General features: G+C 36.7%; 1 protein-coding gene across 1 annotated transcript; it reads left to right on the forward strand.

The window, feature by feature from the left end:
* Nucleotides 1–5,928: 5,928 nt before the first annotated feature.
* Nucleotides 5,929–6,783, forward strand: LOC145169402 (uncharacterized). The gene is made up of 3 exons (XM_079087963.1): nucleotides 5,929–6,054; nucleotides 6,175–6,263; nucleotides 6,452–6,783. Exons 1-3 carry the CDS (start codon nucleotides 6,031–6,033, stop codon nucleotides 6,597–6,599), a joined length of 261 nt encoding a protein of 86 aa, XP_078944089.1. The 5' UTR covers nucleotides 5,929–6,030; the 3' UTR covers nucleotides 6,600–6,783.
* The last annotated feature ends 8,579 nt before the right edge of the window (nucleotides 6,784–15,362 follow it).

Here is a 15,362-nt window from a genome sequence, read left to right on the forward strand (position 1 = left end):
GCAAAAAATTTTCATTTTTAATTAAGTAATTCATAAAACAGTTCACCAAAACATTGTTAATATTACATCAACTTATAAAAACCATAATGTCGTGTCTCAAAACCATATCATCAGAAGTAATGAAAATCAGAGTACAATCGCAGAAACTCAATGTGGAAACCATGTGTGTGTGATGCGCTGCTACACCACCGGCTCCTTCCCCTTAGACGAAGAGGTACCTGAAACTAAAACTAAAACTGTAAGCACGAAGCTTAGTGAGTTCCCCCATCATACCCATACCAAACTAATACATGACCCTCGGTATCTTTCAACCGGGAGCTGGACTCCCCCTCGGTATCTTTCAGCCGGTAACCGGGAACTACCCTCCCCTTCGGTATCTTTCAACCGGTATCTAGGAACTACCCTCCCCTTCGGTATCTTTCAACCGGTAACCAGGGACTATTTCACCCCTCCTACTACTAACACATAATAAGCACAATAAGCATAACAATCATAACCATATCAAGCACAGTAAGCATAACACATATCAAGTCCCATATAATTATCACAAAGACAATCATCTAACCAGTACTCTTACTTGTGGGCTGGCATTGTGGCCATAGACCCACCCCTACTAGGAGAAGACTCACCTCAAAGTCGTGTAGTGTCCGAACTATCCTCGGCGTGAAAACCGAATCTCCTCGATTCCTCAATCCCTACATGACAACCCCATCCAAGTTATCACCTTGTACTGGCAACCCTAACCAGGGTCAACTCAAATCCGGTCAAAGTCAACTTTGGTCAAAGTCAACATCCAGTTGACTTGACTCGCCGAGTTGGTTTACCAACTCGTCGAGTCCATACTTCTCTAACCCAAACCAATCCCCGTCTCTGCTTGTCGAGTCTAGCAAGAACTCGACGGGTTCTTCTTCAATCATACCATCGGGGCCATCTTCATCCGACTCGCCGAGTTCGACCTTGAACTCGTCGTGTTCATCTCCCTCATAAGAATGTGTCCAGTCTATGACTCGCCGAGTTGTATGAACAACTCGTCGAGTCCATCTTCAAAGATTGGAAGATTGCCTTGGACTCGCCGAGTCTGGTCAAACACTCGTCGAGGCCCATGATTCCCAGGTCTATAATCTCGTCCATCTTTGTTAAGTCCTTCTCTAGACTCAACCAGACCCCCAAAACAACAAGGGTTGGATAACCACTACCCGACTCGTCGAGTCCCAAGAACAACTCGCCGAGTCCACTAAAGTCCATGTCCATAAACTCGATTTCTGTCAAGCTCATCTCATCCAAAGGGTAGATCTGGCCTCCTAGGGCCGATATACTCGTCGAGGCCCACGATTCCCAGGTCTATAATCTCGTCCATCTTTGTTAAGTCCTTCTCTAGACTCAACCAGACCCCCAAAACAGCAAGGGTTGGATAACCACTACCCGACTCGTCGAGTCCCAAGAACAACTCGCCGAGTCCACTAAAGTCCATGTCCATAAACTCGATTTCTGTCAAGCTCATCTCATCCAAAGGGTAGATCTGACCTCCTAGGGCCGATATAGCACGTAAAGCCACGAACTTTACGTCAATGCATGGGTCTTTTAGCCCTACATGACTACAAATGATGTCTAAAAGATGCACGGGGCTCTCATAGCCATAAAGTTGGCACCTTTATGCCATGAGACCCCTCCAATGACTAAGATATGAAGTCAATACTCCCTATAACACTTCACAACTCGAAAATGGCTTAGAAAGCCCTAAATATACCCAAAATCCAAGCCCTAAAGATGAATAAACACATGGAAGATCATGGAAGGAGCTTTTTACCTTAAATGAGCTGGAAATGGAACACAATCTCTGGATCTCCAAGCTCCAACTTGAACTCCCAAGCTCCATTCCCCTTCTCAAGCTTCACAATCCACCAAAATGGCCTTAGAATACTCAAACAAGGCTAGGGTTTCGATATGATGTCTTATGGGAGTATAAGGGACGATGGAGGTTGAGATAAGTTGTTTAAATAGGGTGCAAACCCTCAAATTTAGGGTTTCACTCAAACAACACCTACTCGCCGAGTCGGTCTCTCGACTCGTCGAGTAGGTCACTTAAACTCCCCGCGGATCACGACTCTACTCGACGAGTTGGGCCACCAACGCATCGAGTCCCAGAGAAAAAATACATGAAATTCTTGAATTAAATACGTACCAGGAATCAGGTGTTACAATACTGGCGAGGAAGATGAAAGTTCTGCGGAACATGGAGATACCTTTGGTAAAAGTACAGTGGGAGCATCGGAGGGGATCCGAGTAGACGTGGGGCCAGAGGCAGAAATGCGGTAGCACTATCCGGAGTTGTTCACCGTGTCAGACTTTGAGGACGAAGTCTAATTCAAGTGGGGGAGAATTGTAACGCCCCGATTCTCAGGTATTTGATTTGGGCATAAGTTTTTCTTGATTTCAAGGCCTACTCGACGAGTTGGTTGCTCGACTCTTCGAGTAGCAGCGGGTTGGTCCACGTGTTTAAGTGACCTAATCGACGAGTCCATGAGGGGGACTCGACGAGTAGGAGCGAGAGGATGAAACCCTAATTTCCGGGGTTTTGCACCCTATTTAAAGGATCATTGGCCTCCCCAGCCTCCCCTTTACAGCCCATTAACGTTCCAAAGCCCTAATTCGTGTGTGTATGCTACATTTGGTGTGTTTAAGCTTTGAAGAAGGATTTTGGTGAGAAAAGCTTGGGAAATAAGTGATTAGAAGCAAGGAACTCGTGGGAATCAGAGATCTACTTCAGTTGGCACCCTTTTGAAGGTATTAAGTTGTTACCTTGGCTCTTTTCTTTCTAGATCTCTTTTGGGTGGTTTTAAGAAGCCTTTCTTGTGTTTGAGCTAAGATCTGAAGTTGCAACTTCAAATCTGAGTTCTCTTTGGTCTCTAGGTCCATAATGTTGTCAAGGTTGGCAAGTATGAACCTCCCCTCAAGTGTAAGACTTCTTTAAAAGCTTGGTTTTGTCATTTTAAGACTTTAGAGCTTTGCATGCACGTAAAGTTTGCAACTTTATGTGATAAACATGCCTTAGGAAGCTGGATCTATAATATGGAACCTTAGCATGGCGTAAAAAGCATCTTTATGGATGAAGGACTGAAGGGACTCGGTGAGTTGCATGGTCAACTCGGTGAGTCCGATGAAGATTGTCGTGGGCTCGGCGAGTCAGATGAGTGACTCGGCGAGTTGGCTAGGGTTTTCCCAACCTTTGGACATGTATGAAATTGGCGAGTTGCAAGGGGAAACTCGACGAGTCGGCCAAGGAGTTTACGGCCGCAAACCTTAGGAACTCGACGAGTCACTCTAGTGACTCGGCGAGTTGACGAGTTATGCAGGAACTCGGCGAGTGGCTGGTTGTACTCGACGAGTTCAGGTCAACATGGACTGTTGACTTTGACAGTTGACTTTGACTTTGACCAAGGGTTGACTATTGGACTTCTGGGGCATTTTGGGAATTTATGAACATGGTTGTGTGGCGAATATAGGTGGTGGAGTTTGAGGCGGTGATCCGAGAGTTGAGTTTATCCTTCGAGTCGACAGTTGCGAGGTGGGTTATCCTCACTATACCAAGGGGTCTAAGGCACCAATGCCGGCCCATTGGATATCATTTCCTAGCAGTTGGTAGTATGTTGAGTATGAGTTAGTGTTGCATGTTAGTTGTTATGTCAGTTAGGTAGATCTGTAGGACTACCTATAGTATCATGTGATTATCAGTATGTGCATTAGTTGTGTTATACGTCGACATATTATGTGAGATGGGTTGAGGTGATACTACTCCGTGCGGTAACCAACAAACCCGGGAGCATTCCAGATACGAGCTGAGGGAGACTCGTATGGTGGGCTCGGTGGCAATCCAGACTCACACTATAGGCCCAGGGGTAATCCAGTCTGTAAAGCTGTGGACCCAGTGTATGATGTTATTTGTATATGTGTTATGTGCAGTGTACCAGTATTTTGGGGGAACTTACTAAGCTTTCGGGCTTACAGTTTTAGTTTATTGTTTCAGGTACATCAGGGGATCGCGGCAAGGTGAAGGCATGATCGTACAGCTCCTCATGTTTTGTTTATGTTCCTGGGAAAACTCTGATATAGACTATTTGAAAACAAATCTGTAATAACTATTGGTTTTAAATGTTTTGAAAAATTTTAAATTGACTTGAATTTTATGGGTGTTACACGCACTAAATTAGGAAACCATATATATCGGTCCACATATAATGTTTTATTTTTTTTTTCAAACTTTTTAAAACTAAATTCTCCATTGTTTTACATTTGTATTAAAAAACCATATAATATTGGAAATTGTAATAAGATATCATTATATTACAGATTTACAAGTTATACATGTATATAAACCGGTGGCGGATGTCCTTGTTTATTAAGCTACAAGGATCGAAATTGTAATTATTAAAATTGAAAACTACATGGACTAAATATATATTTATTGAAATTAATATTGCAGGGGTTAAAACTATAATTAATACAAATTAAAACTATAAAGACTAAAAATATAAGTATCTTAAATTAACAACTATAAGGACCATATTGCAAATTATAAACTATAAAGACTAAAACTATAATTATTAAAATTAAAAATAAAAACAAAAATACAGTTATTGAAATTTAAAACTATAAGGACTACAACTGTAATTAATACATATTTAAAATTATAATGTTAAAAATATAATTATGTTGAATTAAAAACAAGGACTAAGTATATAATTATTTTATTAATCAAGGGGCTGTTTCTGTAAATATGAGTAATGTGGCGCATTATAGCAATCATCCCCGCCAAATTGGCGACAAATGTATAGTGAATTAGTGATACTAATACATAGATTGAGACATATATCGAGATTCATACACATTTACATGCTATGGTCCTTCTGGTCCCCAATGCACTTCATGCACCATTAATTATATCAGTGACTATTTTTATTTTTAAACAAGACTAAAACTAAATCAGTAATTATTTTTATTTTTATGTGTCAACCTAACATGATAATAGAACTAATATCTTGTTATTTTGTCTCCTTAAGCCATTTTATTAATAAACCGTGTATTTTTCGCTTCACAAATAATTATTTTAACTAAGTTGAATTTGGCCTTTCTTCACAAATTCTTAGTTTTCTACCTGTAGATAGATATACATGCATTAGGTATTTATTATCAATTTTGAATCAATGATAAATAGTTGTAAACAAGTTTCAAATTTTCTTAGAGGAATGAAATGACCAAATGGTCCTTCAAAGCCAAGAAAAAGGTCTGGAAAGTTCAGAATATGATGTACAGCATTGCGTAATATGTATAAATTCCTTGCGCATGACGAAAATCAAGAGGCTGAAGCACCTGGTTTTCATTTTCTACCACTTGTATTTTCTTTAAGACAAAAATACAAACTATTTGTATTTTTAAACAAATTTTCTTCAATTCTTTTTAAATTAATTATAAATAATTAGTATGTAAAATCCGATCATAAATATAAGCTAATTTTTTTAAATAAAATAATGAGGAGGTTGCAAATAATAATAAAATATTTTGGCTGAATTTAAATATGTTTAACTTGTTCAATCTATTTGAAAGTGTTTTCTTTTTTAACTGATTTGTTATTCACCAATCTTACTTCTAAAGGAATATATATATATATATATATATATATATATATATATATATATATATATATATATATATATATATATAATTGTTAGAGATGTACCCTCGTCGAAAATTTTAAATCCGCCACTAAATCCATAGGTATCACTAAATCAAAGTCAACCAATTTAACCCTATGACTACAAAATAATGTTTTAAATAACAAAATTTACAAACCCAAATCTGTTGGCTGAATTTCAACTTTATGTAGTCAAACCCAATGACTCTCTCTATGTATAAATACATGGCAATATGTTATTTGCTCTCACATATCTAAATTTCTTGTGAGTCGATCAATAAATTCTACACATATTTTCTTAAAAGTTGTCGAGTTTGAAGAGTAGCAAAAGTTCTTCAAAAATGCCACGATGGGTGAGACCAGAGGTAATATGATCAGATTAGTATGTTCTAGATAAATTTATAAATAATATTATGGCTGATTTAGTAATAAAAAGTGAATATTTTTATCTTTTTAACCATATTTGACATGACATATTGACATAGGTTTATCCTTTGATGGCTGCGATGACGTTTGTGACAGGCATGTGTGTTTTTCAACTTACTAGAAATGTTGTCATGAACCCTGATGTGAGGTATTGTTTTTTTATATGTTTTTTAACATCAAAATTAGATAAAGAAAAGAACATCTGTATCATTATTTGATTCATAAGACTAAAGGTCACTGGTGACTTGTAGCATTTTATAAGTAACTGATAATAACCACATGAACAAAGTTTTGTACTTCGAACCTTTTGGGATTAATTGTGGTATGATGGTATAGGGTGAATAAGGCTCATCGTACGACAGCTGTGCTTGAAAATCAAGACGAGGGTAAAAAATATGCTGAACATGGTCTACGAAGGTTTTTACGTACAAGGCCACCGGAGGTCATGCCAAGTGTTAACTCATTCTTCTCTGATACCAAATAGACATCGATTCAACTTCCTTCAGAGCGAAATATTGTTGTGGATTATTTTGTCACTATTGATTTGTATTTTTATTGCTATATGTGTGTATTTCCATTATGAGTCATGAGATTTAGCCTTGTATGAATGCGTGATGATGTTGTGTTGTATAAACTTGATGATTTAATACTTAATTGATTATTAAACTTGATTGAAGGAGACGGGCAACATCCCACAATCAGTACGCTCCATCATTATCCAAGTATCGGGCTTTATCCGATTAGCGTTAATGCAAAGGTACACATCCGATAAGCAGTCCAAACATCGCAATTATACCGGTTTCTAGTTTACCAAATCCTAAAATCATATCATTTTAGCAATTTTCCACATAATAATGCAATCGCTTCTAAGGGAGGAAGGAGTCCAGGCGGGTTGAAATTTTGGTAAGGGAGGTACCGCCGACATATAGTTACTAGCAAGCAATGAGTTGAGCGGCTTCTTACATTTACTCCACTTAGAGGGTTTACCAACCCGTCCATTTTGTTTCAATTGCATATTGAATCGAGGAGTAAACATAAAATATTCATTCTTACTTTTTTTTTGTTTTGATGCATGTGGCTTGATAGCCTCCGGTATTTACTTTTTTTTTTTTTTTTTTATTTTTTTTTTTTTTTTTATTTTTTTTGGTTCTAATATAAATTTGTACAATGAAAATGAATATATTGACATTTCTAATTTAATTAGATAATGTTATCTTTTATTTTATTGGTTTTGATTTTGATGCATGTGATGATAAAAAATGTTATGTTTTATTATATTATATATTTTTTAATTTAATTAAATCAAAAAATGATATGGCAAATGAGTTGAGTGGTTTGGAAAAGATAGGGTTTCTATGTGTTGTGGGTTGGAAAGGTTGGAAGAGAGTGGAGATAAAAAAACTGATGTGATGCTGATGTAGCAGTGGGTTGAATGAGTTGGAAGGGAATGACTCCCTCTTTCTTAAGAGTTGTTCCACTTTACGCAGTTGAAGAGAATCTTGGATGAGAGAGATCAATTGCAGGTTTCCGAAATGCTTGAAAGACAAACTTTCTTTAATCACTCACTTTGCCATCTTTTTCTGAACCACAATTTGCTCAAAATGCTAAATGTTACTATCATTCGTCATTGTTGTTTGATCTCTATTCGGATCAAATTTCACAGCGTCGTAATACAAATTGGTATGGTTTTTCGAAGTCTTATTTCCTTCATCCTTAAAAAAAAATAAACCACATTAATTTCTTGCATCAATTTTTTTGACCACTATGCATATCACACGGATTGTAATATTGTCGAATCGTCGAGTTTCTTTTTGTATTGCTAAATGCAACAAACGCCATGTTGTCTGGCGAAGCCCCAATACCAATGAAATATTATGATTGACCACATTCGGTTCCCATTACTTGCAACAAAAGATTGGAGTGTTTTTTAGTTTTTAGAGATTTGTGAGAGTTTTTGAGTTGTGTAATTAAACTAACACATCCATTACCTATATATAATATCAAACGAGGGGCAAAAATGCCATTTATATATAAAAAAAAAAGCCATATGGTTGGTTGGGGCATAAAAAAACTGCTAGTTTTTCTAAATCGGTTCAACAAGCAAAATCTCAAACCTATAAGAACCATCCAGAACTCTTCAAACCAGAGCAATTAGGTTCAAATCAGTTTCAACAGTGTACCAGTTTGGATTTGAAACACGTTTTGGATCTTGAATCGGTTTTTTGGTGCACCTCTACTCTACTAGAGGTGCACATATACTGGTTTCAATTTTGGAAAAAAAATGGTAATCTCTAGACAGTTGTGGTTATAATAGGTTCGTTTTTTTAGAAGTGAAATTGCATTAAAAATCGATTTTCTCGGTTAAAAAAACCGAATGATTCGGTTTTTTAGAGAAAGGGGAAAGAAACCGTTTCAGTTGAATAAAAAAATCTACACTAAACCACTTTGTGCACCTCCAAGGCTCCAACCTCTGCTCCCACCGTCTTCATCTTTAAAGGGCCACAAGGTCAATACCATTTCCTCAAAATCTTCCGTAACAAACAGTTATTAGCTACTTAGCTAGCATATAAGCCCAACCAAGTAACCATAATTAAAAGGGCCAAAAGATTTCGGCCAAGCCTAATCATAAACTAGGACAAAGAATAAAATGTATAACAGTTAGACACGAAGGTTATTATAAAATATTGATTTGATTAAAAATATTGATTTGATTAAAAGAATCGTCCTTGTGTAAGCGTCAAAAGGTATCTTTGTCTTTATTTTAAAAAATTAACTGGGGTCGTACCTCGTTTAGTTAAAAGTTGCACATGTCATCCATCGTTAGTTTAAATTTGTACGTTTCATCTCTTGTGAGATATGAAATGACAATTCTATCATGTTTATTCTTTTTTGATTTATTTTTTATTACAATTACTATAATATACAAAAAAAATCCCCACCCCACCCACCTTATCCTAACCCATTCTCTTCTTATTCTTTGACAAAAAATATCACCGCCATACACAACCGTCGACTATCGGAAGAAAAAAATACGAAACAGCCAAACATCTCATGTACCGTCAACCACACTTATACCATCCTACGGTTAACCGTGAGCCACCGATCACCATCATCACTACTTTCCATCATGACCACCTTATACCACTATTTTTAATTTCCTCTACCTTGTCGAAAATCAACAACCTCCACACCTACCTGCTGTAGCATCGTAAACCACCAACGATCGCAACCTTACACTAGTCACCTATTATCTTCACCATGAGCCACTTATAAAAGCCGAACCACCAACTACAACACCCAAAATAGTCACCATTTGAACCTGTTCGTCATCTTCATCACTCGAACACAACTCTTGCCCCGTCGACTACCTTCGACCACTGAGAACACTGTTCGTCACTAGCTTTGTCGAGTAGCATCACTGCCGCCGCCTAGGGTTTCATATCAAAGATCGTCGTCGCCTAGGGTTTCGAACCACCACTTGTGATCTCCCTTCCAAAGACGTCTAAAGCCGTCAATCTTCGTCTCCACCTGTACGCCGCCATTGATCTCCGTCGACTAAGGTTTCGAGATCGATGAAACCGAAAGATGTTCAGATGGTTCTCCGCCTCCATCGTCACCTATATGATGTTATCGCCCTGTTCGTTGATCTAGGATTTGTTGTCGGAGGTGAAAAAGGGGTGTCGATGGTGGATGCAGTGGTTGTTGGAGCTGAGAAAGAGGGCAGGGGAGATGGATAGGAAGAGGACAGTATGGTTTCTTTTTAGGCTTTAGATCAATGGAAATGAAGACGGTTCCCAACAGAGAGTATTTCTGGTGGAGGTAGTTTGTGGCATTCAGTGGAGTAGCTAAGATGTATAGGTGGTGGTGCTTAGGGTTATAGATTAGAGAACTAGTTGTGAGACCCATGTATTACATGAGTTAATTTTTAAAAAATTAAAAGGTAAGTTCATTAATGATTTTAATATCCATTTATTACTACATTTATTGCAATTATTCCATTAAAATATTATGTGGAATTTAAAAAAACAGAAAAATTTATAAAATGACATGTGGAAAAAAAATTCAAAATAACCACAAAATGACATTTGACAATTTAAATAAGAGTGTGACAAGTGACAAAAAAAACCTTTATTTATTAAAGTAGATACGGAAATGTTAAATGACATGTATTCTTTCAAAGGGGTAATTTGGAACAAACAAATTTAATTAAATATTTCTTAAAAAATTAAAAAAAAATCAAAAACTTGAATATATATATATATATATATATATATATATATATATATATATATATATATATATATATATATATATAGTCAATTTATGTAGACTAAACTGTAAAACTGGTCCTTATGGTTTCGTAACAACTGTGGATAGAGTCCAAAAATTTTCCGACTTACATGACAATTTTCCACAAATTTAATTTAATATTTCTTAAAAAATAAAATAAAAAAATCAGAAACTTGAAAAATAAATGAATATATATATATATATATATATATATATATATATATATATATATATATATATATATATATATATATATATATATATATATAGAGGTAGGTTCAAATGTTTCTCACATCTATTGTATGCTAGAATGTACCAATAAGAATTTAGTAAAAATTATATCTATATTAAATGATATCCATACTTATAATTAATTTTTATGGAAACTAATTAAATTAATCATTAATGTCAACAATAATATTCTTTCAGAATTAATTCGTATCTAGAAGAATGAGATTGTATTCTAGCAGAATGAATAGAATACACTCTCGTTTTTCATATTCCATGCAACTTTATTGTATTTTAAGTGAGTGAGTACTTAAACAAAAAACGAATTCATACATAAAAACCTAGGTATGAATTCATTATGACAAATTTAATTAGTTTCTATAAAAAGAGAATTATAATTATTGATATCATTTAATATACATACAATTACGGATATCATTTAATATCTATCTTTATTTAATTAAATAATTATTTAATTTTACTAAATTCCTATTGGTGCATTCTAGCACACATAAATGTAAGAAACAAATTAACCTAACCCTATATATATATATATATATATATATATATATATATATATATATATATATATATATATATATATATATATATATATATATATATATATATATATATATATATATATATAAAGGGCAATATAGTTATTTTATCTAGACTAAACTGCAAAATTGGTCATTGTGGTTTCGCAAAAAGTGTGGATAGGGTCCAAAAAGTTTCTGACTTGAATGGAAAGTCTAAAATCAAAAATTTCACGTGGTTTTGGTCCTTAAAAAGTTGAAAGGACTATTTTTCCATTTTTATTTCATATTTGTAAATTTTCATATTATTTTTAATACTTTATTAATTATAAATAAAAACACAAAAAAATTGGGACCACCCACCCCACCCCACTGATGCCATCTTCTCTCTCAATCAGTATTCATAAGCACTCAACCAAAAAAACACCACCCATCTTCTTCAAGATCCTTCACCTATAGGATATTTCCGCTCAATTTCGCTAAAGATTTTGCGGATTTAACAACATCACTAGATTCATGCAAGCTATTGATACCCTGATTATGTAAAGCAACTAGTCAGCCCCAATTCAAGGACACCCAGATAGTCAAGAACCCGAAATTCATAGCTTTTCAATATATCAGAGTGAAGAAGAGACAATTTATTATTTTTACCTTGGTGGAATCATTGGAAGCCATGGAAAGAGAAATAATCTAGGACCTGTTTCCCCGAATTAAAGTGGGTTTAAGTTCAGTTAGCTTAGGACATGCCCTTAACCGGAAGCTAGAAGCTCTGACGGCAACTGGATCGAGAACCCAAGGCTTACCAACTGATTTGTTGCACCGACGAAAATTTTCGTGGTCGGCAACCAATCCGGGGAGAGGGTTCCGATGTTTATAAGGACGGATTTTATATGAGGAGTGAAGTAAGGGATTTCGAGAATTAGGTGGACCATAGAAGGAGGTTCAAGTAGTTTCGGTCTTTGGGTTATGTGAATTTGGTTTTTTGGAATAGAGAGAGTAGTAATATAGTATCTCTCTCTCCTTGAATCTGAATTTGGATTTATTTTGTGTTCTAGACCTGTTTATATTAATGCCCAAAAATCTAGAGAGAGATGGGTACGGTGGGTTTAGGTGGGGTCAAGTTGGCGACGAATGTTAGCGACGGGTGAGGTGGTTGGAGGTGGCTCTGGTTTGCGTTTTTTTTCATCTTCAAAGTGCTCATCTTCAAAGTGCTGGTGAAATGTGGGGAAGAAGAACATATGATAAAGAGAAAAAGTAAGGATGAGCAAAAGGACCGAATCGGCCGGAACCGGCCCGAACCGGACCCGACCCGAGAACCGGCTTCGGCCAAAATCAAGAACCGAACCGGCCCGGCGGTTCTACCGGTTCCGGTTGTACCGGTTCCCGGTTCCTACCGGTTCTTGTCGTGTCTTCAAATGTTGGAACCGGTCCTCGAAAAATAGCATCATACGGTTCCGGTTTTTGCCGGTTCTACCGGTTTTTGCCGGTTCTACTGGTTCCGGTTATATCGGTTCCGGTTCCTATCGGTTCCCGGTTCCAAAAATCCACAAAAATAACGTCCCGGTCTCGGCCCGACCGGTTCCATCGGGTTCCGGTTCCGGTGCCGGTTCCGGTCCCGGTACCGGTTCCGGCCGGTTCCCCGGTCCATATGCTCATCCCTAAGAAAAAGAATGTGTGTGTGTGAGAGAGAAAGAGAGAGGGAGAAAGCAAAAGAAAAAGAGACAAAGAGAGTAAAAAGAAAGGGAGAGTGAAGGGGGTACAGTGGAAAGTGGTGGGGGTGATGATTTAATTTTTTTTATAATTATTTAAATTCTAAAATAAATAAATAAAATGTGAAATAGAAATAAGAAAGGGGGAGTGAAGGGGTGCAGTGGAAAGGGGTGGGTGGCGTTTCAATTTTTTTTATATAATTATTTATATTATAAATAAATAACTAAAATGTAAAATAGAAATAGTAAGGGCAAGATAGTCCTATCAATTTTATTTGGACCAAATTCATGGGAAATTCCTGATTTTGGACATTCCATGTGTAAAGGTATAAAAGTAATATCATTGAAGTAATATCATTGAAGTAATTTCTTGTATTCATTCGGTATGGTGTACATGTGTTTATATACAGAACTAGAGAACCCTAACTCCATATATATATATATATATATATATATATATATATATATATATATATATATATATATATATATATATATATATATATATAAGAGTTGAGAAACACGTGAGAATAAGAGCCTACAGACTAGGACTAATTGACTAAGTTACAAGACTAAATCAAAGCTAATATAATTCTGAATATTTATGTTATTACCCTCCCCCCCCCCCCTCGCAAGCTCAAGAGGAGGACATGCTTGAAGCTTGTATTTGAGTTGAGTGACACGATCATTTCCCAGAGGTTTTGTAAAGATATTAGCTTATTGATCAACAAAGGAAACTTGATAGATTTGAAGAGCACCTGTATCTACTTGTTCTCTTACAAAGTGGAAATCAAGAGCTATGTGTTTAGATTGTGTACTAATCACTGGATTTTTGCATAAAAAAAGTTACTCCAACATTGTCAGAAAGAAGGATAGGCGGTTTGGGGAGTTGAACATGAAGATCACGAAGGAGGTGTTGAATCCATAATAACTCGGTTGTTGTGTAGGCAAGGGCCTGATATTCCGCCTATGTGCTGGACCGTGCCACCACTTTTTGTTTTCTAGATGTCCAACTAATCAAGTTTGGGCCATGAAAAATTGCAAAACCTTATTGAGACCAACTATCATCCTTGTCAGACATCTATCCTGAGTCAGAGTATGCTAAAAGAGAAGTAGCAACATGAGACTTGAAGTAAAGACAATGATGTAAGGTGCCATTAAGGTACCTTAAGATGCATTTTACTGCTTGCCAATGGAAGGTGGTGGGAGCATGCATGAATTGGCATACGCGGTTGACCGCATAAGCAATCCCAGGTCTTGTAATTGTCACATATTGCAAAGACCCAACCTTTTGTCTGTATAAGGTTGGATCAGTAAATGGGTCACCAGATGTAACAAGTGGGATCGACGGATCTGTTGGAGTGGACATGGGTTTGGAGTTAGCCATTTTATTTCTTGTGAGTATGTCATGAATGTATTAGTGTTGTGATAATTGAAGACCCGTGCCTGTATTGGAAATTTGAACACCTAGAAAGTAACTGATCGTCCCCAAGTTTTTAAGTGCAAAAGTGTGGTGCAGCTCATTGATGATATTTTGAACCAACTTTGGATCTGTTCCTGTAATAAGTAAGTCATCAACATAGACTAAGATGTAAATGATGGCAGTAGGAGAGTAGTGAACGAAGAGAGATGTATCCGAGTGACATGCACAAAACCCATGAGTTACGAGATGTTGTTTGAGTTGATTGAACCAGGCTCTTGGAGCCTGTTAAAACCCATATAGTGCTCTGTTGAGTTTATAAGCAGCAATCGGATGATCTGGATCTATAAGCTTCTCTTTGATCCAAGCTCTTGAGTCTTCAAGTTTCTTTCACTAAAACCACCTTCCAAGCTTTTACACACACAAAATGAGGAGTAACACATGATTAGGGTTTTTCTGAGGTCAAGGGGGGAGATAAGAGAGGCAGAGGGTGGCTAATGAGCCTTTCAATAGGGTGAAAAACCCTGGAAATTAGGGTTTCATATTCCAGCTCCAACACGTCTAGTTGGGTCCTCCAACTCAAGAGCTTGGAAGGTGTTACCTTGATCATTCTAGTGTCAGATCTCCTTATTCAAGGGTTTAAGGCCATTTTTAGCATATTTGTGGGTCATTTCTGGTAATGAGCATGATCTGAAGTTGTAACTTCAGATCTGGACTCCTCTAAGCCCTCATAGTCATAAAGTTATTAGATTTATCAAGCTTTGGCCCTTCTATTTGGCTTAAACCTCTTCCTTAGCTTGGTTTTGGCATTTAAGGATTTGCATGCACGTAAAGTTTGCAACTTTACATGGTAACTATGCCCAAGGAGGCTAGATCTACAATTTGGAGCCTTAGTTTTGCTTAAAAGCGTCTGAATAAGATAAGGACTGAAAGGACTCGACGAGTTGCATGGTCAAATCGACGAATCAGATGAAGATTACCTGTTTTTGGTTCTGCATGGACTCGACGATTCAGTAAGATGACTCGACGAGTTGGTTAGGGTTTTCCCGACATTTTGGATA

The sequence above is a fragment of the Lactuca virosa genome, chromosome 4 (assembly GCF_052849685.1).
Source record: "Lactuca virosa cultivar CGN04683 chromosome 4, Lactuca_virosa_CGN04683_v6, whole genome shotgun sequence".
NCBI lineage: Eukaryota > Viridiplantae > Streptophyta > Magnoliopsida > Asterales > Asteraceae > Lactuca > Lactuca virosa.

Bases quoted from the DNA above. Each gene is read 5' to 3' on its own strand.
- LOC145169402 (XM_079087963.1), top strand. From the start codon at position 6,031: ATGCCACGATGGGTGAGACCAGAG. The intron at 6,055-6,174 runs GTAATATGATCA...ATATTGACATAG, and splicing joins CACGATGGGTGAGACCAGAG to GTTTATCCTTTGATGGCTGC. The intron at 6,264-6,451 runs GTATTGTTTTTT...ATGATGGTATAG, and splicing joins GTCATGAACCCTGATGTGAG to GGTGAATAAGGCTCATCGTA.